General features: G+C 44.1%; 1 protein-coding gene across 3 annotated transcripts in view; it reads right to left on the bottom strand.

The window, feature by feature from the left end:
- The window catches only part of DLGAP4 (DLG associated protein 4), a 332,308-nt gene that overhangs the window by 101,105 nt on the left and 207,861 nt on the right, over positions 1 to 23,342 (bottom strand). For all 3 annotated transcript variants that reach the window (XM_081009208.1, XM_081009210.1, XM_081009209.1), the window contains one exon: positions 5,193 to 6,242. In XM_081009208.1, the coding sequence (XP_080865334.1) occupies positions 5,193 to 6,146 (954 nt within the window). In that variant the 5' untranslated portion in view covers positions 6,147 to 6,242. The remainder of the gene's footprint in view (positions 1 to 5,192; positions 6,243 to 23,342) is intronic.

The following is a 23,342-nucleotide window of genomic DNA, read 5'->3' as shown; positions in this document are numbered from 1 at the left end:
GTTAGGTCATTTCAGTCACTGCACTGTTTCCCCAGCTTGTAGAGTGGAAACAAATTTAAAAGCAACGTAAAATGTAAGAACAGACACAAAGTCAATGCGCCTACTTTGTTTTTGTGCATGTCCTTGGTAGAAATGAATAGTCAACAGAGGGCATGACCTTTCTCTGTGCCCATTTTATCCCACAGTATCCAAACTTGGAGGATGTCCAGGCTTAGAAGCTTCAGTTCCCTGGGAGGAAATCCTTCTGGACTCAAGGGAGCTTATCTCCACATAGAAACGTAGACAACTGTGCTGTGAATTACCAGTTACTGGGGAACAATAGTAAGTTACAGACATTGCATGCTTCTCCTGCTAGTAGCCTTCCCATAGAGCACTACTGGAAAGAGGATGCTGGACTAGATAGGCATTGGGTCTGATCCTTCAGGGCTCTTATCTTCTTAAGTCATTTTAATTCTTAATGGGAGGAGTTCAATCCTGCACTCTTCTGATCCTTCTGTTCTGTTTTCCAGACAGAATGATTCTTCCTCTTCTCTGCCTGTGCATTGTTCTGTGGGGTGGTGGGATCACTTGACCTTTCAGAGAGAATTTGGGGGAGGAACAGCGGACATGGGGGGGGGGAACCCATTGCACTAGTGTGAGCTCCAGTGTTGGCTTCTGCTAGCACGATGGGTTAGTTGAATCTGGGGCTTTTAAAATTATTAATCGCTTTGAGGTAATTTCATGGGAAGTGATTAATAATACTAATACTAATACTACTAATAATAATAGTCTTCTCATCACTATTGTTTCAAGGCTTTATCAGCTTTACCATCTAGATTTGCTAGATGTGACTTTCTATATGGGTTCTATAAAAATGCAGCTCTGCATAAAACAAATGCCCCTCGAAAACCACATGGTAATAACATGGTACAGTATTCCTGGGACTGTGCCAATTTAGATTATAGGTGGAGGACTCACATTAAATTATTCCATTTTTTAAAAACCTGCCTAATTTTCTGAAGGCTGTGCACACATCCCCTCCCAATATAAAGGATGTGCATTCTCATTTTCATGTCCCCGAAATGGATAATGTACCCCAGCAAGACATTACCCCACCCCCAATCCATTCCACAGGGACTGCTTATCGTGCTATGAAGGATTCCCATAAGGACAATGCAAAGGAAAACGATAGCTCAGTCATATTTTAAAGGATTGTGCTGACTAACCCAAAGATAAACCCATGGAAGATAGAAATGTGCCTCTCAGTACAAAAGCTAAGATTCTCATGTGTCAAACATTTGAAAGAGTTCAGCAAAGTGCAAAATCACAAAACCTGGTGAGGCAACAAAGCTGGAGGGCTTGGGAAATATATGGTAATGATCAAGTTATGTTTGTAAGCAATAACATCTCCCTGGAGCAAGGTGGGTTGAGAAGAATCATTCATACGAATAGGGCAATTCACTGTAATCAAGGATCTGCTCGGATGATTGGAATTCAAAGGTTTTTCTTAAAGGACAAAAGCTTTAGATAAGTGTCTTGGAAAAAAGAATATATTTGCAGTGAAGGGGTGAGTGTTTGTGTGTGTGAGAGAGAATTTAGGCTTGTGTATTTACAGCTCATAGTACTTTGAAGCCTAGTAATAGCAGCAAAGCTACTATAAGCACCCGGGACTAAGGAGGCAGGCCCAAACAAGCCAATGGTATCCTATTAGCTTCTGCAGTCATGAGCTCCTGCTCAACTGAAACTGCAGTATACTCTCTGGCCATCTTCAGTGGTGGTGCTGAAGAACAGCAGAGATCAGGCCAGCAGTAGACTCCCTCTGCTTGCAAGCTGCTGATCCCGTACTTCAGGGAATAAGGAGGGCAGACCTCTTGCTGCCCAAATCCTTGGCTCCAGACACCTGGGATCTTGTGCCCTAAAACAGCTTCTTAACACACATGTAAGGGGGTTCACAATTGTTATAAACATGCCCGGAGTCTCTTTTAAAGGAAACCAATTATGCAAAGGCTTATTTTTACTTCTTGTGGCTTGGGGAAGGCAGAATAACACCACCTGCCACCCTCTGCCTTATCACAAATACTTCCAGCCAATACCTTAACAGTGTGTCAAACTCACATCAAACTAAAAAAAGCCACTGATTTTTTTTTTTGGGGGGGGGGTATTTTGTCCAGTGGTGAATTGTCCATTGGTGAATTGAAGTTACTGTATCTTATGGCGGATCTGATTTCCATTGCAAACAGCAGCAGCAACAATCACAGCAATAAATAGAGGCAACATCCATAGCGGCTGTGATCCTGTCATAAATGTGTGCCTGTATTGAGGCAGATGCTGTTTGGGGTTTAGGGATGCATGAAACTCTCTTATACTGTATGAAACAGGGATTGTTGGGCTGAGTAGCACTGGCTTAAGAGGTTAGTTTCCTAACTATACATCATATGTATTGCTTTAATGCAATTAAGAGGCACATGGATTTTGTTATGTAAATAGCAGCAGAGGGAAAGCCTGAGCTGCCTTTGGATTGTGGGGGATGAGGAGAGGAAGCTTAACTCTTTCCCTCCCTGGCACAACCCTAACAAAAAATTCCACTCTGAAGCTGCTATATGCAATTCAGAAGACTCCACAAGTGTGATTTGGGAGTTTCCCTTGAAAAGCAATGGTGGATTTGGAAAATGGAGAGAAAGAGTTAAACCTTTCCTCTCCTCACCCATGCTCTGCTGTCATTTAAACAGTGACTGTTAATTGCACTTAACTTTGTGTCTTGTATGACTTAATTGTGTTGGAGAATGAGACTGGATCCTGAGCTGCTTTATACTGATGCCCAATATAACGTAACTAAGTATAGTGGCTTTTTGGGGGTGGTGGTGGTGGAGGGGACTCAGGATCTGCAGAAACTCGAATCACACCCGGAATTATCCAATTTAGCATCAATGCATTTGGATCAGAAGCCCTTTCTTCCAAGACAAACTCATATGCAAGATCCAATTACGGTATGTTATTCAAGCCCGTCTCACAGGAAAGGAAACAAGGGCCATTGAGAAATAAGGAACTTATTTCACACTTCAAGGATCTGGCCAATTGATGTCAGTAGCAGGGCAGAGTGAGGAGGTTCACAGGGCTTCTGTTGAATTATTTTTAAGCAGCTTTGATATCCTGCTTATATCTGTCATTTAATGTCGATCAGTTTGGAGTTTTCTGCACTTGCCTATAATTGTAATGTTTTGACACAAATGGAATAGAAAATACAAATGAAGGTACTTTTCTAAGTAGGCCTTCAATTGAGTAAAGTCTCTCCCTAATTTTTATTTGCAAGAACCGCAGGAGGGGGAACTCAACTCAACCATTTAGGAACAAAAGCTGGGTTAACTTATGTCCAGGGCAGCTTTTTACATTATACTGTCAATAATGTGCTTTTATGTATCAAGGACAACATTCAGTCAACATTTTTGTATTACAGATGGCAACCATTTTAGGAGAGTCCACTTGATGCATGACCACTGCTTCACAGATCCTTTTGTATCCAGAAGAGGGAAGAATGGGGGCGGAATGGGTGTAATGGGGGCAGGGTGTGATGGCGTTGTGTGGGTTTATGAAACATGCTTTGACCTGGAATGCAAGCCCCTCAGAAACGGGGAGTTGCCCGAACTCTATAGGTGTGTATCTTATGCCACCTAGTACTTTATTCAAACAATGCTTTTGTGTTCATAAATATGATTCCTTTTATTCCTTTCCCACAACTGATCCCTGATAAGTAAAAAAACAAACCTTTCCAACTACAGTGGTACCTCAGGTTAAGTACTTAATTCATTCCGGAGGTCCGTACTTAACCTGAAACTGTTCTTAACCTGAAGCACCACTTGAGCTAATGGGGCCTCCTGCTGCCGCCGCGCCGCTGCTGCACAATTTCTTTTCTCATCCTGAAGCAAAGTTCTTAACCTGAAGCACTACTTCTGGGTTAGCGGAGTCTGTTACCTGATGCATATGTAACCTGAAGCGTATGTAACCTGAGGTACCACTGTATGTGTATGCGAGTGAGGACACTCTCATCATGAATCATGGCCTTTTGATTTTTAATAAATAAATTTTCATTGGAATTGGGAGGAAAAAAATGTCAAGTAACATGCATGTAGCTTGATAAGAAACTTTGTGTGCCTCGTGTCAAAGGTCCTTAAGGGATTCCATAGGTACAAATAACTGCTCTAATATCTTTGGTAGAAAAAGGCTTCAGAGGCTTGTTAAACGTTTTCTCCCTGTCATCTACTTCTATCTTGTTATTTAACACAGTTTCAGACACTGAAACTCTCCAATAAAATCACACTGACAGACAAAGTTAATGGAGATGTTCTAGGGAGTTATTTCCAGTTGCCACAGGTTCATTGTCTCTTAGACTGAGAAATAGGCCTCCCTTAAGAGGACACAAATTTGATAGGGTAAAGACACAGAACTTTTTCTTCTTCAGATCAAGCACAGTTCCTACATATATTTTTTATTAACACAGAAGAAAACTTGCCCCTTTCTAATCAGTGAAATGTCTGAGAGCAGCCAAGGTTAACATGGTCCCTTGCTTGATTTTAAACTTCTGTATTTTATACTCTTACGGTGTCCGTCCAAATGAATTCACAGGATTGCATCTAACCCTTCAGTGACTCTGACTGTAAGAATGCTAAAATGGTCAAAATGATTGGATGAGTTTAGTGGAGTCCCTTATTTAAGGGAGAATAGCTGATAGGGGGCTTTATAAGTGGCGAGCAAAAGTCTTACTGGGATGCTTTTCCCCACCTAAGGAGAGCAAGCTGTTCAGATCTTGTCCAGGCATATCTCTGCATTATCTAAATCGTTATCCACCTAGTGTAGTCCTTTATGGTGCACACTTTAAATGTGCAAATCTAAGGTTCTGGTATGGACTTGAATCTGCCTTGCAAGATACTGACAGTCTGAAGGGACCCTGAGTTATTACTTTTGTCATAACCGGGGAGTTCAGACTAGAATATTTCTTCACGAGTCTAACCTGAATAGGAAAGCCTCCATTGTAAATTTCCCATCAAGCTCTATTTGTGACCATGCAAAAATAGGGTAGGGTGGCTTGAATGGATGGAAACACAGAATGAATTATTTATTTTGCTGCAACCCTGCTACTTCCCTGCAAACAAGACCGCTGGCCACAGTGAATCAGAGTGCCCTTTATGAAACATTCATGCAATGAGCACAGCACCCACCTGCAAGTACTGATAGGCTAAATCTTGATGGCAGGACTTGGATTTCAGCAAAGCTCTATCGATGGTAGCGGAAGCCTTTTGGCACATTTCCCGTGCATGGCTGAGTGTGAGCGTGGACCAGGAGCCTCTCTTGATGTAGTTGGACTCGCTGCTGATGGGGATGTTGGCACAGGGGGTGACCTTGAGGTCATTATTGCTCTTGGAGGATTTCAGCATATGTTCGCTGATGGTGTTGTAAGCATGCATGAAGTACCTAGGCTGGCTGTGATCAGGCTGTCTGCCTAGGGTCATGAGGCCCATAGGGTTGCGATAGTTGCAGGTGTCGCTGTCTAGATTGTCATCTGAGCTCCACCAGCCCGATATGTTGGATCTGGTCCTGCGTTTTGTCTCGGTAGTTTTTGCCCGGTCCTTACTTTTGCTCCTGCGGTTCTGCTTTGAGTCCTCCGTGCCTTTCTTGCCATTCATGCTGCCTTTGGACGCACCTTCCAGGGATTGGGACTTGGCAAAAAGCTTTTGGACCGAGTGAACCAAGTGCCGGATCCTCCCGGGGCTCTCGCTCCGGTGTTTGGCGTCAGAGGTTCTCTGGAACTGGAGGGTGCTGAAGCCATCTCTGTGGACAGGCAGCTGCTTCTCAAACTGGTCCAGGAGGTTGGCAGGGAGCCTGTTGATCTTGGTGGCTTGGGCATGGCTTGGAAAGGGATTCTCATCGGGCACTTCAAAGTGAGAGTTGTAATGGATCCGTGGAAATGTGCTGCTGTTGGAAATCTGGTTGTTGAGTGGAAGGAGGCAATCGCTGTGGAGAGAGTTGGGCGTGGGGAATCGAGGGTCCATTGTGTAGGAGTCTGTGGGGCTGAGGAGATAGGGATTCCTGTCTTGGGTGGCATAAAGAGAGTCTTGGGGGGAGTCCAGGTTATCAGAGAGATGGCGGCTTCTGTTATCTCCTAACCCCTTCATGGTGCAAAGGTTTCCTAGAGCATTGCTTCTGGAGGATGGTGTTGTGGATAGTTCAGCTCTGTTCCTTGGTCACGCTCTCTCCTTTGGAAGATTGCCCTAGAGTGGAAGAAAGACAAACAGACAGGTTGTAACGGATGGAACATGCTTTCTTTCCAATGTTTAGGCAGAAGTGTTCTTGTTTATGTAGCCAAAATGTGCACCAGCGTATAACAGACAGGCATCTGTAGGCTTGAGAGGAACCCCAAGCTTTGCAGAAGTTAAAAATAAATAAACAGAAAAAGGATAAGGCGGGGGAAGAACTTAAAACAACAACACTGAGCATGTTCAGTGCCTATAGAATACCTATTGGCTGTTTTAGGGGGTGTCAGGCAGAAAACCATGGCTGGAGGGGGCCAGAATGGCTGGAATCCTGAAGAAGGTGTACTTCATGTTCCAACATTGTTTAGCAGGTCCCAGATGTAAACATAAACACCACTGGCAGATCAAATGGACATTATGGCATCTGGGATACATATAAACTGGGACAGTCAAAGCAGAATAGGTTTAAATTGCTCTCTTTTGATTATTCCCCTCCCCTCACAATCTGAGAAGAAAATCTGCTCGGTTTCATAGATGAATCTGTAGATCTCCCAGCCTATTAAGCTGACTCCCATGAAATATGTTTCCAGTTGTTCTCATCTAGCACCATCAACTCATTCTAATTAGCTGGGAATTTCAAAATATCTTGCCGCTTGCTTGAGGGCATATGAAGTCATAGATCCAAATGAGTGAAAAATCTATGCACTCTTCATTCAGTCACTTCACCCCAACTTTATAAATGGGAGAGAGCTCTAGAATCACCTGGAAAACCCATAGATTAATCATTCTTTAAAGAAAACCTTGGTGATCAATATTAAGAGCCAGTTTGGGTTAGAGGTGCAAGAAGGATTTCAGTAGCCTGATTCATACCCAATTAAACCAGAAGCACTTAGATTTAAGATGATTTAATCTAACTGAAATCAATGGGACTAAACAAGCTTAGATCCAAGAATCAAGCTGTAAGAAAAACATGTATAAAGGAATCAAGTAACTTTCTTCCCTTCCCTTATGAATTTGTTCCCGATAATGTTGCCTATGAGTTTTATGAGGATGGATCTAGCCTCATATCACAGTCAGAACTACTGGAGCATGAAAGAGCTATGACTTGATAAGTGCTTGCGGAAATATATGAAAGGCAACGTTATTCTTTTATTCTTTTCCTCCCTTACAAATCCCGGCTTGCCAAGGGCTTTGGCTTGGCTCCTTTTCCATTCCTCATCATGCTATTGTGCATTAGGCACTCCAGAGTTTAGAAGCAAGCAGCTGCGAGGCACTCTCCAGCTCCCTGCGATTGCAATGATAAGGCCGTGAATGAGGAAGTCGCCGAGAGAAGATGCAAGCGACTTGAAGGGTGTAGGCAGTTGGGGCAGCATAGCAATGGGCCATGATTCCGTCTCCCCCCACCCCCTCAGCAAAGCTAATTGGACAAGCAGAAAGGTCAAGGACAATTCAGGAGCATCAGTCATGCTTCTGTGCTCTGGAACATCCATATGGATCTGCCCATAAATATGTATATAGGAGAGGAGGAACACAGAGTCCTCTGCACACAATCCCACATTAGTAAGAGCATTTGCAGCTATTCATGCTAAGATAATAGCCATCAAATCTTCCTTCCTGATTGCTGCAAGCAATTAGCTCCTACCCCAGAGCAAAGAGATGCTTTCATCCTTGCAGAAATAGCTGGGGTAGGCAGGTGCATTATTGCATTTTCATGCCTGCTTTCTTTAGAATTGCTAGGTATTTGGGCCACCATCATTAGAAGTGGGAAATGTATTGATGGGCCATCTGGTCAGGCTTGGCTGGTTTACAGGATCTCAAGTTTTAATGTCCCGATGTAGGATAAGGCATATGCTTTATGCACTCCTCTACATGCCACAGGTGGAAAGCCTATTCTTCACACAGTATCGAAAGCCATTCCATCCCTCCCACTACCTGATAGAAGGCACAATTAACCAGGATGTTCCTTTCCTCAACAAGCCTCATTAGGAGAAATAACAGATGTGCAAAAGCATTGTGTTCCTTTCCATGGAGCTTGCTGGGTAGAAGAACGTCCAAGCAGATTGTGACCAGATTCACTGCTTGCCTTCTTTAGCGACCCCTCCTCACCTGAAAAGAGTGACAAGATGTCTCATTCTGCTTTGCTGATGGAATCTTTTGGCTGCTATCAGGCCAGGTCATTGCTCATGGGGACTAGGATTTGGCTTGTGATGACCTGTGATGTTTTGTAAGCATATCTTACAAAACATTTGCCTGGTTCTAGACATATATGTTGTTGTTTTTTTATCCTGGTCTGTGACCGTAATAAAGTTCATTCATTCATTCATCAGGTCCACACAACTTGCAACCCTGTAAAATAGTCTAAGGCTTGAAACTGGAGGAGGTCACTATTTTGGTGATATTCCTTTTAAGAGCTGTCATTTGAAAGATTTGAGCCATGCCATGGAAACACTCCTCCCAAAGCAGTTTGGTGAGGGTTCATGAGAAGAACACAACAGCCATGGGCCCTGGATCCCAGCCTTCTCATGCCGCCCTCCCCAAACCGCTTTGCGAGGCTGGGATCTGATCAGATCCTGGCCTCACAAAGCGGTGCAGGGCTGGCTCAGGGAGGGCAGCATGAGCAGCATGCCCCCTCCCAATGCACCCAGGGCAATAGCCCCAGAAGCCCCCCATGCTACAGCCCTGCCCTGACATACATACATTCATTTGAAGTTCTCCATAAAGTCTATGCATGTGAAGCTGTACGTCAAGAGGCTCTGTACTAGGGTGCTGTCTCAATGTTGCTGGACTACAACTCCCATGAGTCCCAGCCAACATGACCAATCAACAGGGATAATGGGAGCTGTAGTCCAGTGACATCTGGAAACCATCATATTGGCCATTCTTGCTCTAGACAGACCTTCAAGTTAATGGTAGTGGGATTCCCAGTTGGAGGCAGGGACTGCTGCTGTGGCTCTGTCTCTCTCTCCCCACCCCCCCCACATCACCTGGGATTAATCTGGGGAAATCTCAATAGGGGTTAATTATGATAAGCGTTAGTTTACACATAAATAGGCCTATATGTTGAGTTACAATAGCTACACATTCTCTGTATTTTCCAGAAACAACTCAAGCCATTTTTATTTTGGAAAGACTTTCCTGCTAGATGGAAAGGTCTCTGCCTTAGACGTTCATTTTGCATTGGTTTCTAAATTTAGCTTCAGTTCTTTTTTGTACCGACTATTTCTAGCTGTTTTTATGACATTTTATACATGTAAAAGGTGAAAATTAAATATAATAATAATAATAATAATAATAATAATAATATAGGGCACTTGGCTAATGTTTTCCTCTTTGCCAAAGTATAGTTCAGCTAGACTGTCAAGCAGTCCAGCTCTCTGTTGGGGGGATGTTTTGGGGTGGGAAGGCAAAACTCATAGGAAAAGCACTTCGCCTATTTCTCTCCTTTCAGCCATATCATGCTTCCAAAATCGACCAAGTGTTTTCCTCACGGAGCAGGCAAAGAACTCTGCAAACTAAGCAAGCAGCCATTAAAGTGGGGCTAATGAGACAGAGTTGGCAGAGAGCCAGTAGTACGCTGCAGATTGGGGGATCTTTAGCTGGCATCTTGTCTATTCTTGAGTCCTTGGCTCAGTAGGTGACTTGACCTTGGCCAAAGGCTTAAGATCTGTGGGTGCCTGTCAAACTGAGCCACATGGCTGGGTGGAAACAGGAGCCCCACTGAGAAGCAGCAGCTGCCTCTGAATTGAGCTTCCCCAAAGGCATGAATCACACACACACTTGAGGAAAGGGCGATGGAGAGAGCGGGGGAAAACATGCACATACACACACCAGAAATCTATAATAAACAGAAGCAGAAACTTTGATCAGCATGAGGTGAAGTACACAGTCTTAAGCAGCCAAGTCCAGTACTTAAGAGGTGCTGCGTCAGGAATGCAACAGAAATGTCAGGCTGTAAGCTTTGAAATAGAGGGCTTGGGGCTTGTTGTTTTCCTTTTATCGGGAGCAAGTAGGACCAGCAAGAAAACGTTGCAGTGCTGGAAGTGCTGCTGCCGGATTCCAGCCATGCCATTCCTATCTCCCTCACTTCCCCAACAATTAGCCATCCTCACTGAGTACCTCGGTCCTCGCTGGGCTGTTCTGGGCTTCCTGTTCTCCCCTGCCCCAGCCTTCTGTGTTGATACTTCCCTGTTGGGTGGGTGGTCTTGTTACGGCCACATAAGTGATGACACTTAAAGCCTGAGCACCAGCAAGGTGGCCATGTGTCCTACTTTACAGAGGACAGTCCTCTGCTTGAAGGCATGCTTGGTTTTCAGGGCTGTCCAGTCCAGATCCAGTTTAAAGATAAAAGAACCATTGGAAGGGAAAGCAAGAGAGTCCTCCAACACTTAACCTGGGAGCGGGCACAGAGGTCACTTGGTTACAGTCTTCTCCACGATGGTGAGATGTATTGCCTGAAGTACAGTAATTAATTACAAATTTGCATCTTTCTATATATGTATTAACTGGCATATGAAAATGTTACGTAGATCTGCAGACTCTTTTTTGGTGGCACATTTCCTCTCTTTTGGTGACGTGTAACAGGGCATCCTTAAGATCAGAATCAGAGGGTACAATGATGGCATTTTAAAAGACCCAGGAGGCGAGGGTTCAAATCCCCATACAGTCATACCTCTTGTTATGTCCGCTTCATGTTACATTCTTTCAGGATACGTCCCGCAGTGACCCGGAAGTACCGGAAAGGGTTACTTCCGGTTTCACCACTCGGACATGTGCAGATGCGCAAAATGATGTCATGTGCATGCGAAGAAGCAGCGAATCGCAACCAGCACACGCGCAGATGCGGGTTGTGTTCTGCTCATGTTGAGAACGCGGCTCCAGAACAGATCCCGTTCGCAACCAGAGGTACCACTGTACACACATAAAGTTCACTGGGTGACCTTGGGCCAATCACTATTTCTCAGCCCAACCTACCTCACTGGGTTGTTGTGAGGATACACTGGAGAACGAGAGAACTATGTACACTCCCTTGAGCTCCTTGGAGGATAGGCGGTATTACACACACACACAAATGCACACAAAATTAAGTCTTTGTAGACAGCAACAGCAGCGCAGTTCTGGAATTGTTACTGGTCATGTTGTTTCCCAACTAGCATAAATAACTTTTGCTTTCAGTTTTAAAAGTGTAAATCTTTAGTGTTCAACTGGCAGATAATATCCCACAACAGAATATATCCTGTCCTAAGGAGTGCTGTGTTGGTTTCTATTAAAAAAAGCTTTTAAAAATTAAGAATGGGGAGGGAAGAAGAGAGGGATTATTAAAAAGAGGAAATACGGACATAGATAGTAAAAATAAAATATTGAAGTAGTTTCCATGTTGCAGGCTTACAGTTGAGACCTGGGTGTGAAATAGTTGGACTACTGGCTTTGATAACTACATGGAGGGCAAATCTATTAGTGAAATCATCCATTTTCAGAGCCATTACTTCTGACTGCTAGATGCTGAGCGTTAGCAACAGGGGGTCAACATTGCTCCATTGCACTGCTTGCAAACTTCCTGGAGACATCAGCCACCTAATGTGGTCTGTGTGGGTAGACAGAATGCTGAGCTGGACGGATCATTGAGATGGCCGGCGTACGAGCTTGTCTTATGTAGCAGGATATTACAGTACTTTGGGGAGTGCTGCGCTGCATATTCTTCCGCTGTTTCGGGAAGCAACAAATGTGCATCAACGCATGGCAGCCTCAATTCTGCAGCAGTGAAAAAGGTGCTAGCAGGCACCCTGCTTTAATGTAGGACAGAAGCTCAAACAACTTGTGTTTTGCCTTGCTTTTTCTTAATGTATGTCCAAATTGGACCTCACACACCCCCTGCCTCTCCCTGCCCAGTGTGGTGAAATGTGCACGGGGGCAGGGAATATCTCAGACACTACAAAGAAGCGCACAAGGGGAGGAGTAGTTCTCATAGCCTCTCTGTAACATAAGAAGCTGTTCTCTGCGTGCAAAATGAGCTGTATCTTCCTGTTCTTGTCCTTTTATAGTTTGAAAATAAAAAAGTGCCTTGGCACAGCAGCAATTAACTCATTTATTGCTGCTTACACAGGAAGCTGCCTTATACTGAGTCATATCATTGGTCCATCTAGCTCACTATTGTCTACATGAAGTGACTGCAACTCTCCCTAGATTATAGGGTTGGGCGTTTCAAACAGGGCCCCCTCTCTGCTGTACCTGGAGATGCTGGGGAATTGAACCTGGGGTAGTTGGGCATGGTTTGGGGGGAATGGTCTCACAGGCCCAATGCTGGTGGGCCACATTTGGCCCATGGGCTGGAGGTTCCCCAATGCTGGATGGGGTTTCTTATGACTTGGCAAATTCAGGTTCCATATCTTCCTTTTCACAGCCCCCTTTCAGCTCTTGAGTGCTACACTACTGCAGTCAAAGTTCTGGCTAGCAATTACAAGCCTCTTAGGTTTATTTGAGCATACATGTCCAAAAGCCCTTCAGTTTTTTCTTTCTTACGCGGTATAGCATCACTTGCAAATGGCAGTGTTTTATAACATTCCCAGGGTGGGGGTGAGGGGTTAGGACCTTGAGATCTTTGGCAGATTATCTTTTCCAATCTGGATACTTAAGGTTGTCATTTGTTTTAAAATGGAGAAGGCACAGATTAACCCAGGACTTTTTGCATAACACAGTTTCTTTTCTAAGTAATTGATTGAGAATGGCAAAAAAAACAAAAAACAAAACAGAGGATAAATGCCCAGTTAAAGCATTTAATAATCTGGGAAATTGTGGGTTTTTATTTAATGCTCTTGTATGTCTTTCCACATTTCACTGGGAAAGTCATTTATAATTCACAAGAACAGCTTTCCAATTTCAGAGAAGAGGTCATTCAGAAAAACCTTTATTTTCTTCATTGATATAATAGCAATAAGTGCAAGAATACTTAACATGGGATGGTTCCAGGTGTTATTGGGCTACAACACCCATCATACTTGGCCACTGATCATGCTAACTGGGGCTGATGGGAATTGGAGTCCAAGAACATATGGAGGACTACTGATTAATCTGAAATAGTCCAGGCAAGGCCACTAGTAAGCTACTCCTGGCTACTGACGGGCAAGTCTGTCAGTTTTATTTCCTCAGTTTCTCATTCTCCCAATATTTAATTCTCCATATTTCCACATCAGTTTGTGATTTTTTTTAAAAAAAACAGTCACCATGAAAACTCATCAGCACTTTTGTACAGATTTGTGCTTATATGCACATTTTTGTATGCAATTTTGCCCAACATGCCTATTTCTGCAAAGCAATATCCTTTAATATTTCCTTTTTTGTACGTTGTTTTCACTAACATGTATTTTTACGCACACTTTCCCCTATTATATGCATTTTTGTACATAATACTTGGTTGGAGAACTGCATTGCAAAATTCAAGAAGTGAGGATTCCTAAGGACGGTTGTGTTTTAGTTTGCACATTGTTTTGTAAAGTGCCAATCAGGTGGATTTGCCTTAAAAGGGAACTGAATCAAAGATGTTTCCCTTCACTGCTCCTGGCTTACCACAATCAAGTAAAACCAGTGTTAGCTGTTGGTCTGCATGAGCACCTCATTCAATGCTTACTGACTAGTTTCTAATATCTGGGCCAATTTATATGCTAAGCGGTGAAACTTTGTTGGACTGCACCACTTCAGGCAGCAGGTCAGGGGTGGCTAATATGTTGCTCTCCAGGTGGTATTGGACTACATATCCCATCAGCCCCAGCCAACATGGCCAGTAGTCAGAGTATGTAGAAAACTACCCCATCAAACTATTCTCATGATTTTTCTTTGTGCAGGAAGGTAGACCTGTACTCTGTTGTTGTTGTTGTTGGCTTGAGACATGCAGTTTCCCACTCCTACAGCTTGTAGTGGTACAGCCAAGGAAAATATTTCCTACTGGTTTCTGCAGAACGTTTTAACTTGAGCTGAGACATACCTAGCACATTGTCTGCACACACTTTTGCACATCACCTCTGGATTCTGTGCAGTCCCTTTGTCACAGAGGGTGAAGGACAGCGAAACTAGTTAAAATTGCCTTCACTGGTATACCGATGACCCAGGCAACAGGAGCATATCAAGAGAAGTAGCCTACAGGAAAGTGTTAAGCTGTGAGCTAAAATACTCTCTCCCATTCAATTTGCACTTTCTACTGGTTTCCCAGCATGCATGTTTTGGCTTTTCCAACACCCTCACACAATGAGTGTGAAGAAGGAGTCTTGCCACTGGGGAGGAAAGATGGGCTTACATCACCTTTCACTTTGGCTCTTGGGTGGGGTATAAGTGTTTTGGAACACTCCAAGGCTAAAAATAACTCTATCAAAATCTATTCTAATCTTTGCAAGCAAATCTCATCTCTTTGTTACAGAACACCACCACCTCCTGATTCACTAAACCTTGTGCCAAAAAGGTACTTGTCTGTTTTATGCAGTTTGTGTGCAGGTGGGATCTCCTCCTTGTCCTGTTTCAGTATTAAACACAACTTCTGTAAATGTCTGAAGCTTTGTGGCAATTTAGTTTTGTTCCTCCATTCTTTGGTTCAATCACCCAACAATACATGTGTGCTTATCACATACAGTGGTACCTCAGGTTAAGTACTTCATTCATTCCAGAGGTCCGTACTTAACCTGAAACTGTTCTTAACCTGAAGCACCACTTTAGCTAATGGGGCCTCCTGCTGCCGCTGTGCCGCCGGAGCACAATTTCTGTTCTCATCCTGAAGCAAAGTTCTTAACCTGAAGCACTATTTCTAGGTTAGTGGAGTCTGTAACCTGAAGCGTATGTAACCCGAGGTACCACTGTATATCCCCTAGCTGCTAATAAAGGATTACAGAAGATGCTGCATTTGAAACAGGGAACAATTCAATAGGTACTCTTTCAAATGACTTTCTGTGAAGTCGTTTGAAAGATGTTTTCTCTAGGATGCTGCTCGAAATTGCTGCTGGATCTTTGACTGGCAATGAAATAAGGACATTTCCAGTGGTGGATCCATCAGGAAATGAAATTGTTCGCATGAATGCAGGTTATGTGTGGGGCTTCCTAAAGTTATGCCACCAGGAACTCATCCTTTTAAACCAGAAGAGAAATCCAGCTTTTAATGTATTAGTCATTACACTATCTATGGCAGGCTCCACAGCACATTCATTAACCATATCTAAGGCCTCGGATTGACTGTTAAACCACCCTGGGAACTGTAGCTCTGTGAAGGGAATGGGGCGGGGGGGGGGTTGTCTCCTAATAACTCTCAGAACTATAATAATATAATAATATTAATTTATTATTTATACCCCACCCATCTGGCTGGGTTTCCCCAGCCACTCTGGGAGGCTTCCCTAAACAGGGTTGCCTTCAGATGTCTTCTAAAAGTCTGGTAGTTGTTTTTCTCTTTGACATCTGGTGGGAGGGCATTCCGCAGGGCGGGTGCCACTACTGAGAAGGCCCTCTGCCCGGTTCCCTGTAACTTCGCTTCTCGCAGCGAGGAAACCGCCAGAAGGCCCTTGGCACTGAACCTCAGTGTCCGGGCACAACGATGGGGGTGGAGACGCTCCTTCAGGTATGCTGGGCCGAGGCCGTCTAGGGCTTTAAAGGTCAGAACCAACACTTTGAATTGTTCTCGGAAACGTACTGTTAACAAGCCTTTCCCTTTATGAACCAACCCAGACTATGTGATCACCATCTGAGGCCCTTCTTCATGTGCCTCCTTCAGGAGACATCCAGAGGGTGGCAACACAAGAAAGGGCCTTTTCTGCAGTGGCTCCCCACTTATGGAATGCTCTCCTCAGGGAAGTTCACCTGGTGCCTTGTTACATATCTCTAGGTGCTAGGCAAAAACATTCCCCTTCTCCTAGGCCTTCCACTAATTAATAATAATAATAATAATAATTTATTATTTGTACCCCGCCCATCTGGCTGGGTTTCCCCAGCCACTCTGGGCGGCTTCCATAGAAACCAAAAATACAGTAAAATATCACAGATTAAAAACTTCCCTGAACAGGGCTGCCTTAAGATGTCTTCTAAATGTCAGGTAGTTATTTATCGCTTTGACATCTGATGGGAGGGCGTTCCACAGGGCGGGCGCCACTACCGAGAAGGCCCTCTGCCTGGTTCCCTGTAGCTTTGCTTCTCGCAGTGAGGGTTCCCTGTAGCTTTGCTTCTCGCCAGAAGGCCCTTGGCGCTGGACCTCAGCGTCCGGGCAGAACGATGGGGGTGGAGACGCTCCTTCAGGTATACTGGGCCGAGGCCTTTTAGGGCTTTAAAGGTCAACACCAGCACTTTGAATTGTGCTCGGAAACGTACTGGGAGCCAATGTAGGTCTTTCAAGACCGGTGTTATGTGGTCTCGGCGGCCGCCCCCAGTCACCAGTCTAGCTGCCGCATTCTGGATTAGTTGTAGTTTCCGAGTCACCTTCAAAGGTAGCCCCACGTAGAGCGCATTGCAGTAGTCCAAGCGGGAGATAACTAGAGCATGCACCACTCTGGCGAGACAGTCCATGGGCAGGTAGGGTCTCAGCCTGCGTACCAGGTGGAGTTGGTAGACAGCTGCCCTAGATACAGAATTGACCTGCGCCTCCATGGACAGCTGTGAGTCCAAAATGACTCCCAGGCTGCGCACCTGGTCCTTCAGGGGCACAGTTACCCTATTCAGGACCAGGGAGTCCTCCACACCAGCCCGCCCCCTGTCCCCCCAAAACAATACTTCTGTCTTGTCAGGATTCAACTTCAATCCATTAGCCGCTATCCATCCTCCAACCGCCTCCAGGCATTCACACAGGACCTTCACCGCCTTCACTGGTTCTGATTTGAAAGAGAGGTAGAGCTGGGTATCATCTGCATATTGATGGACACCCAGTCCAAATCCCCTGATGATCTCTCCCAGCGGCTTCATATAGATGTTAAAAAGCATGGGGGAGAGGACGGAACCCTGAGGCACCCCACAAGTGAGGGCCCAGGGGTCTGAACACTCATCCCCCACCACCACTTTCTGAACACGGCCCAGGAGGAAGGAGCGAAACCACTGTATAACAGTGCCCCCAGCTCCCAGCCCCTCTAGACGGTCCAGAAGGATGTTATGGTCGATTGTATCAAAGGCCGCTGAGAGATCCAGCAGAACCAGGAAACAACTCTCACCTTTGTCCCTAGCTCGCCGGAGATCATCAACCAGTGCGACCAAGGCAGTTAAACAATCCATGGCCTTTTAAACTGTGTTATTAGGATTTGAACCAAAAACAGGGTCACTCAGAAACAAGAGGGAGGTATCATCATGCTTGAGAGAACCCTCAATCGGAATTGGGGAACCTTTGACCCTCCGAATGCTGCTGAGCTAAAACTCCCATCAGCCCCAGCAAGCATGGCCAATGGAAAGCACAGCAACCTATGGAGGGGCAATGGTTCTCCATGCCTGCCCTAAAGTATAGAGAAGTACGAAACATATTTTAAAAACAAAACCAAAGAGGGCAAACTCCCTCATTCGAACAGTCTAGTGATGACTGACCATGCCTGGCAGCCCTGCAATGTTGACTATTGGAAAAGAAATATGGGGAAGAGGAAATGGAATGGAGTTTCCTGGAGGAGAGCAAGGCAGGCTTGAATTACTATTTGGAGGTGAGGGGGATACATCGCAGATCCCACATGTGCATGTATCTCTGTGTATGTATATGTGTGTGTCTATACACATAAATACAGACACAGGCATGTCACTCCTCTAGAAATCAGGGGTGCCAGGTTTCTAGTAACAGAGCTCAGTGACAGTGGTGATTTAGAGGTATTAAAAGGTATCATAAAAAGGGGCGTGGCTATTCTTCCAAGTAAGCTGTCATCTTTTACTTTAGAAATTAAACATTCACTCCACACACTTGGATCATATATCCTGAAATATTTCTAGATCCCAGTATTTGGGGCATGTCGGCAGGTGGCTGTTGATGTGCAATGACTGATGCAGTGGGGCAACTACTTGAATTAAGTACTTGGGGACTGTTTGCACTCAGATAGTCAAGACCATCTAGCCTCTTGCTTAATGGGATGGAGTCTGGAAGTCTTGGCTGTCTTCTCCTTGTCCTTTCCCTACCCTTTTGGCAGCCACCCCAGTAGGGCAGAAGGGGAAGCAGGCTTTTCACAAAGCAGACCCCCCCCCCGAGACAGATTATGTTGTTTTCATTACATTTCAATTCCGTTTTGCAATCTATGATGCATTCCAGAGAGGCACAAAGGAGAAAAATCATTTTCTTCCATTTTCTTTCTTTTTTTTAAATTTGGGAGGATGAAAAGCATAAAATTAATTTTCTCAAATCCATGATCCCTACAGCTTGCAAATTCATCAAGGTTTGTGAGCGAAGGTTTAAGTCACACACTGGTTATTTCTGATAAAAGGGCTTTGTGTGTGTTTAATTTCAGTCGTACTGGGTGCCAATTTCTCCCCTGATGAAGAAGAAAACTGTTGAAATAAGCCCTGAAGTCTTTCAATTTATGTACATCTTAGTCCTTCCTTTTGCCTTCTTAATTTTGCTCCTGAGAGGTAGGTATCTGGCATTATCACATATTTAATTGGCATGTTTTTCAGGGAGCAATCCTAAGCTCCCAGAAAGGACAACTGGGATCTATCCCTTTGGATGCTGCAGACCTTCATCTCCATGATTGGAGAATGATGTCCCTGGCTGCAGCTAGAAGTCAGAGGTCTCCCTGGAATGGATAAGAAAGCTCCACCATTGCTGCTGATCCTCAGTGTTCTGAGAGATGCTAGAACAAAAAAGGGTGTTTCTGGGGTGCGTCAAGACAGTCTAAATCTCACATATTCTCTAGACAGGTTCAGCCCTGGACCAGCCATTTTCAGAGGTAATGTAGTTCTAGTTAAAACTACATTTGGTGTAGTTATAACAGAGAAAGCACCTCTTTTATAGCTTTGTTTTACAGTGTGTGTGTGTGTGTGTGTGTGTGTGTGTGTGTGTGTGTGTATAGACACTCTCTCTCTTTAAAAGAATCTGTTAGGAAAAATAGAAAAAACAAACCAACAAACCCAGGAGTTGTGGAAGCGTGGGTTCTCCAGTATGGATTCCCACCCCACATTGGGTTGTTCTGCCCAGTATCTGCCTGTGTTGTAGTCCCAGTTTCTGTCTGGTTCAGCTCTGCTAACACTCATTTCCATTTAAAATGCCATTTGGAATTATGGGCTATAATACATTCTACATTCAACTTCTACACACCCGCCACCCCCAATTTCAGGATGAAAACTCTCCAAGGACAGACATAGGGAACCTGTGACTCTCCAGATGTTGGACTCAAACTCCCATCATCCCTGACTATTGACCATGCTGGCTGAGGCTGATGGGAACTGGAGTCCAACAACACCTGGAGGGCCACAGGTGCCCTCCCCCTGTCCTAGCAGAAGTTTTGCCTCTGCTTTTAAAAAACAACAACATAAAAAACACATCTTTTCTCTAAATGCAGCGTGTTATTGCTTATCCACGTTGGCGACCATTTTCTAAATTTGATGAAGAAGGCTCTGACCCATGAAAGCTTGTAACATAATAAATCTGTTGTGCTTTTAAGGTGCTACAAGACTCTTTGTTGCTTTCACTGCCGTGGACTAACACAGATACCCCACCAGAATTGGTCACAGATAAAATGGCTCTTCTGCAAGCTAAACTCGGCTCATTTTCAAACAAGGCTGCAGAATGTCAGTGTGAGCTCTCTCAAAGAGGGAGTGTTCAGGGCAAATAAAAAAGGATGGGGCAGGGACCAGAAGCGAAACTTAACTCTCAGCATACTTTCAACATACTGCATGAAAGCAGCTATTTAATTTGCAACAGAAAGGCTTTGGAAGACAGTACATTTCTTGAGAAAGGAAAAGCGTATGTTCCTAGCTTTATTATGTATGAGAGAGTCTTTTATAGTAAAGAGTCCCCAAGGGTGCTATTCTATATACGTGTACTTACAACTTCCAATAAATGCAATGGGGTTTACCTCTGAGTTGGTGATTGTACAGATCTGCACTGCAGCTGGCTCTGCCTGTCATTGGCTCTGGCTCCACCTACTGTTGGTCTTTCTGCTTCCCCCCACCGCCAGGGGGCACCAGTCACCACTGAACCTCACAAGTTTCTACACCAGACACTCCAGCTGTGCCAAAAAAGCACAGTGTTTTGAATCCTGACAGAAAGAGGGACACAGCAGGATATATACTATGTGCAAATCCTAAACACAACATGCAAATTAGCTCAGGTGATAGTCACAGACTGATCCACTGAACTGGCATGATATTCCCTTACCGCAACACCTCATTGCACTCTCCAAATCAGCTGCCTTGAGAATTCAAGATGTGGATAATCTGATTACAGTAGGCTTTGCTGTTTTTGCAGCCTCCGCCTGCGGCATGTTGTGTTCCTTTCCTAGTAGACAAACTGGCCTCTGTGTCCTTTGCTCCCTGTCCTCTAGATGTTGTGGACTCCAGTTCCCATTGCCAGCACAGCCTGTCACCAGTGGTGATTGGAACTGGAGTCCAAAACATCTGGAAGGCACGTTCCCTAATATAGCAGCCCATGTATACCACTGGCCTCCTTTCTCTTCTTTCCTTTCCTCCTGTGATTCTGAGGAACCAAAATAACAGAGAAATGAGAAAAGGAGAGAATACATAAACCATTCCCATTACACAATACGAAAAGAAGATTCCTGACACAGATGTGGATGACTGTTTTAAAAGAAGCAAAAGAGCAGGAAGTTAGGGTGTAGTATGGGTGATTCGGCCCTCCAAAATTTGATTTGGCAGAGAGACCAATGATCTGACTCAACATAAGGCAGCTTCTTATGTTTCTATGCTATGCAGTACCAAAAAAGAGTTAATGCATCAGCAAAAAGAGAACAAAGGTTGGTACAGATCTGCGTACAATTTGCACATAATTAATATGTATAGATGCAAATTCAGAAACAATTGCTTTAGTTTAAAGAGAAACATAATACACTGAATTACAAAATATCTGGTCCATTGTGATGCTGATCAACCTTAACCTCCCATAAGCAAACACATGTAAATCAGCCCCATAAGTTTATGGAGAGATGGATGTTTTTTTCTGATCTAACACGTACAATGACAATGTACAACCATATGCTGTCTTCGATTTATTGTAAGGCTTTTAATTTGTTGTAATGTTATTCATTGGAATTTTTGTTCTTGATATGTTAACATAAAAAAATTACACACAGTATTTAAAAAATGCATCTCATCATGGTGAGGAAGGCCATAGCGACCAAGTGACCATTGTGTCTGTTCAGACTGCTGTCCAGGTGCTGATGATGGACAGCTTCCAGGCTGTCCTTTTTAAAGGCTCTTTATCTTTAAATCTGACCTTCCCCAAGCATCCCTTCAAACAGAGACTGTCCACTGCAGCCTTTCAAATCCTGTAAAGTGGAACACATTCCACCCTACAGAATACATTTTGCAGCTGCACCGTTAAACAGAGTAAGGCAGCTGATTTTGGGTGCCACGAGAGAGCAGCAAATTTGATTTATTATTGTTGTATATTTACTTCCAGGAGATGGTGCTTTTTTGGGATTTTCTGTTTTAGGTGCACAGATAAATTGACCATCCTTGGGTACTATGCAGCTTGATTTGGCAGAGAGGAGTCATTGCTGTTCAATCTCAGGCAGCAAAATGTCTTGTCTTGCCCTCTTGCCTTAAGAGGACAAGGAGTCCATAGGGCATTTGAGTTAAGTCCTGCCACATCCTGAATCTTTTATTCCGTGCCCATTGCTGCCTAATGTAAAAGAAGAATAAAGACCCAGGCAACTGCAAATATCTAAGGAGCCAAGTCAAACATGAAAGTTGCCTGTGCATGTTGAGAGAGAAAAATCCCAGGAGCACAGCAATCTTTAATCATCTCTAAGACTCCAACATCTCCATCTGGTGGCCTGGACAAATGTGTGCACGTGCAATGTAACAGTATGAAAGAGCCACTACAAGATGCAGCCTGGTTCTGTTGTGCTTCCTGAGAGCAACACCCACCACCTCCTCTGACTGCAGAATGAGAAAGCTTTATAAATACTGTTAAGTTTAGAAAGTGGCTTTAGTGAGAAGTGGTAAGCAATGTTACATTCTTAGAACTTGAGCACCAAACTGGCTATTCTAGTTTGCTTCTGCCCTGGTAACTTCAAACAACAACAACAACAACAAAACCCCCACCAAAACCAAAACTTCAGTGCTAAACACTGCCCAGTGATCCTACAAAAAGCTAGTCCATAGCTGCTCTGTCCAGATGAATGGAACGGAGCGGAATGGAACTTAGATTTCAACTGATTTTAATAGGATTTATACAGACCTGCTGATATACAAGGCAGAACAAGATGGCAAAATTCAGTTCAGACTCAAGTAGGGGCAGGTGATATCTCTGAATGATCTTCCCCATTAAAAACAACAACTTTGTGACTATTCAGTAAGTTAGCACACCAGGAGAAAGGTTTGGCAGAGTTCTCTATCTGACATGGTTTTAGTGCAGTGAGTTCTTTCACATGAGGAGCATTCAGAAATATCACCATCCCCCACTTGCAGACTTAAGTAGCATAGTCCAGAATTTTACCACCTTGTTCCAAGTCATGCATAGACCAGTTCTCAGGCCCATCTGCATTGTACATTTAAAGCACCGTGGTGATATTTTAAACAGGCATGGCTTCCCCCAAAGAATTCTGGGCATTGTAGTTTATTAGGATGCTGAGAATTGTTAAGAGAATTGTTAACCCTACTCCCCTCACAGAGCTACAATTCCCAGAGTGGCTGAAAAGTGTATCCCTCTTTCCAGTGACCTCTGAGAATTGCAGCTCTGTGGTGGGAACAGGGATCTCCTATCAACTGTCAATGCCCTTAACAAACTATACTTTCCAGAATTTTTTTTTTGGGGGGGGGGGGTATAGCCATGACTGCTTAAAATGGTTTGATGCTGCTTTAAATGTAGTGCCAATGGGGATTTAGTCCTGATGTAAGTTTTTGGATTGTGCCGGGTTTGATACAAATATATCCGTATCTATAAACACATAATAGTCAGCTAAGATTAGCTAGATCAGTCAACATTGCAATATATTAATAAATTGTCAGATAAGGAGCAAA

This window comes from Podarcis pityusensis, assembly GCF_964106645.2.
Source record: "Podarcis pityusensis genome assembly, chromosome: 6".
NCBI lineage: Eukaryota > Metazoa > Chordata > Lepidosauria > Squamata > Lacertidae > Podarcis > Podarcis pityusensis.
This window is presented reverse-complemented; position numbering and strand designations above follow the sequence as displayed.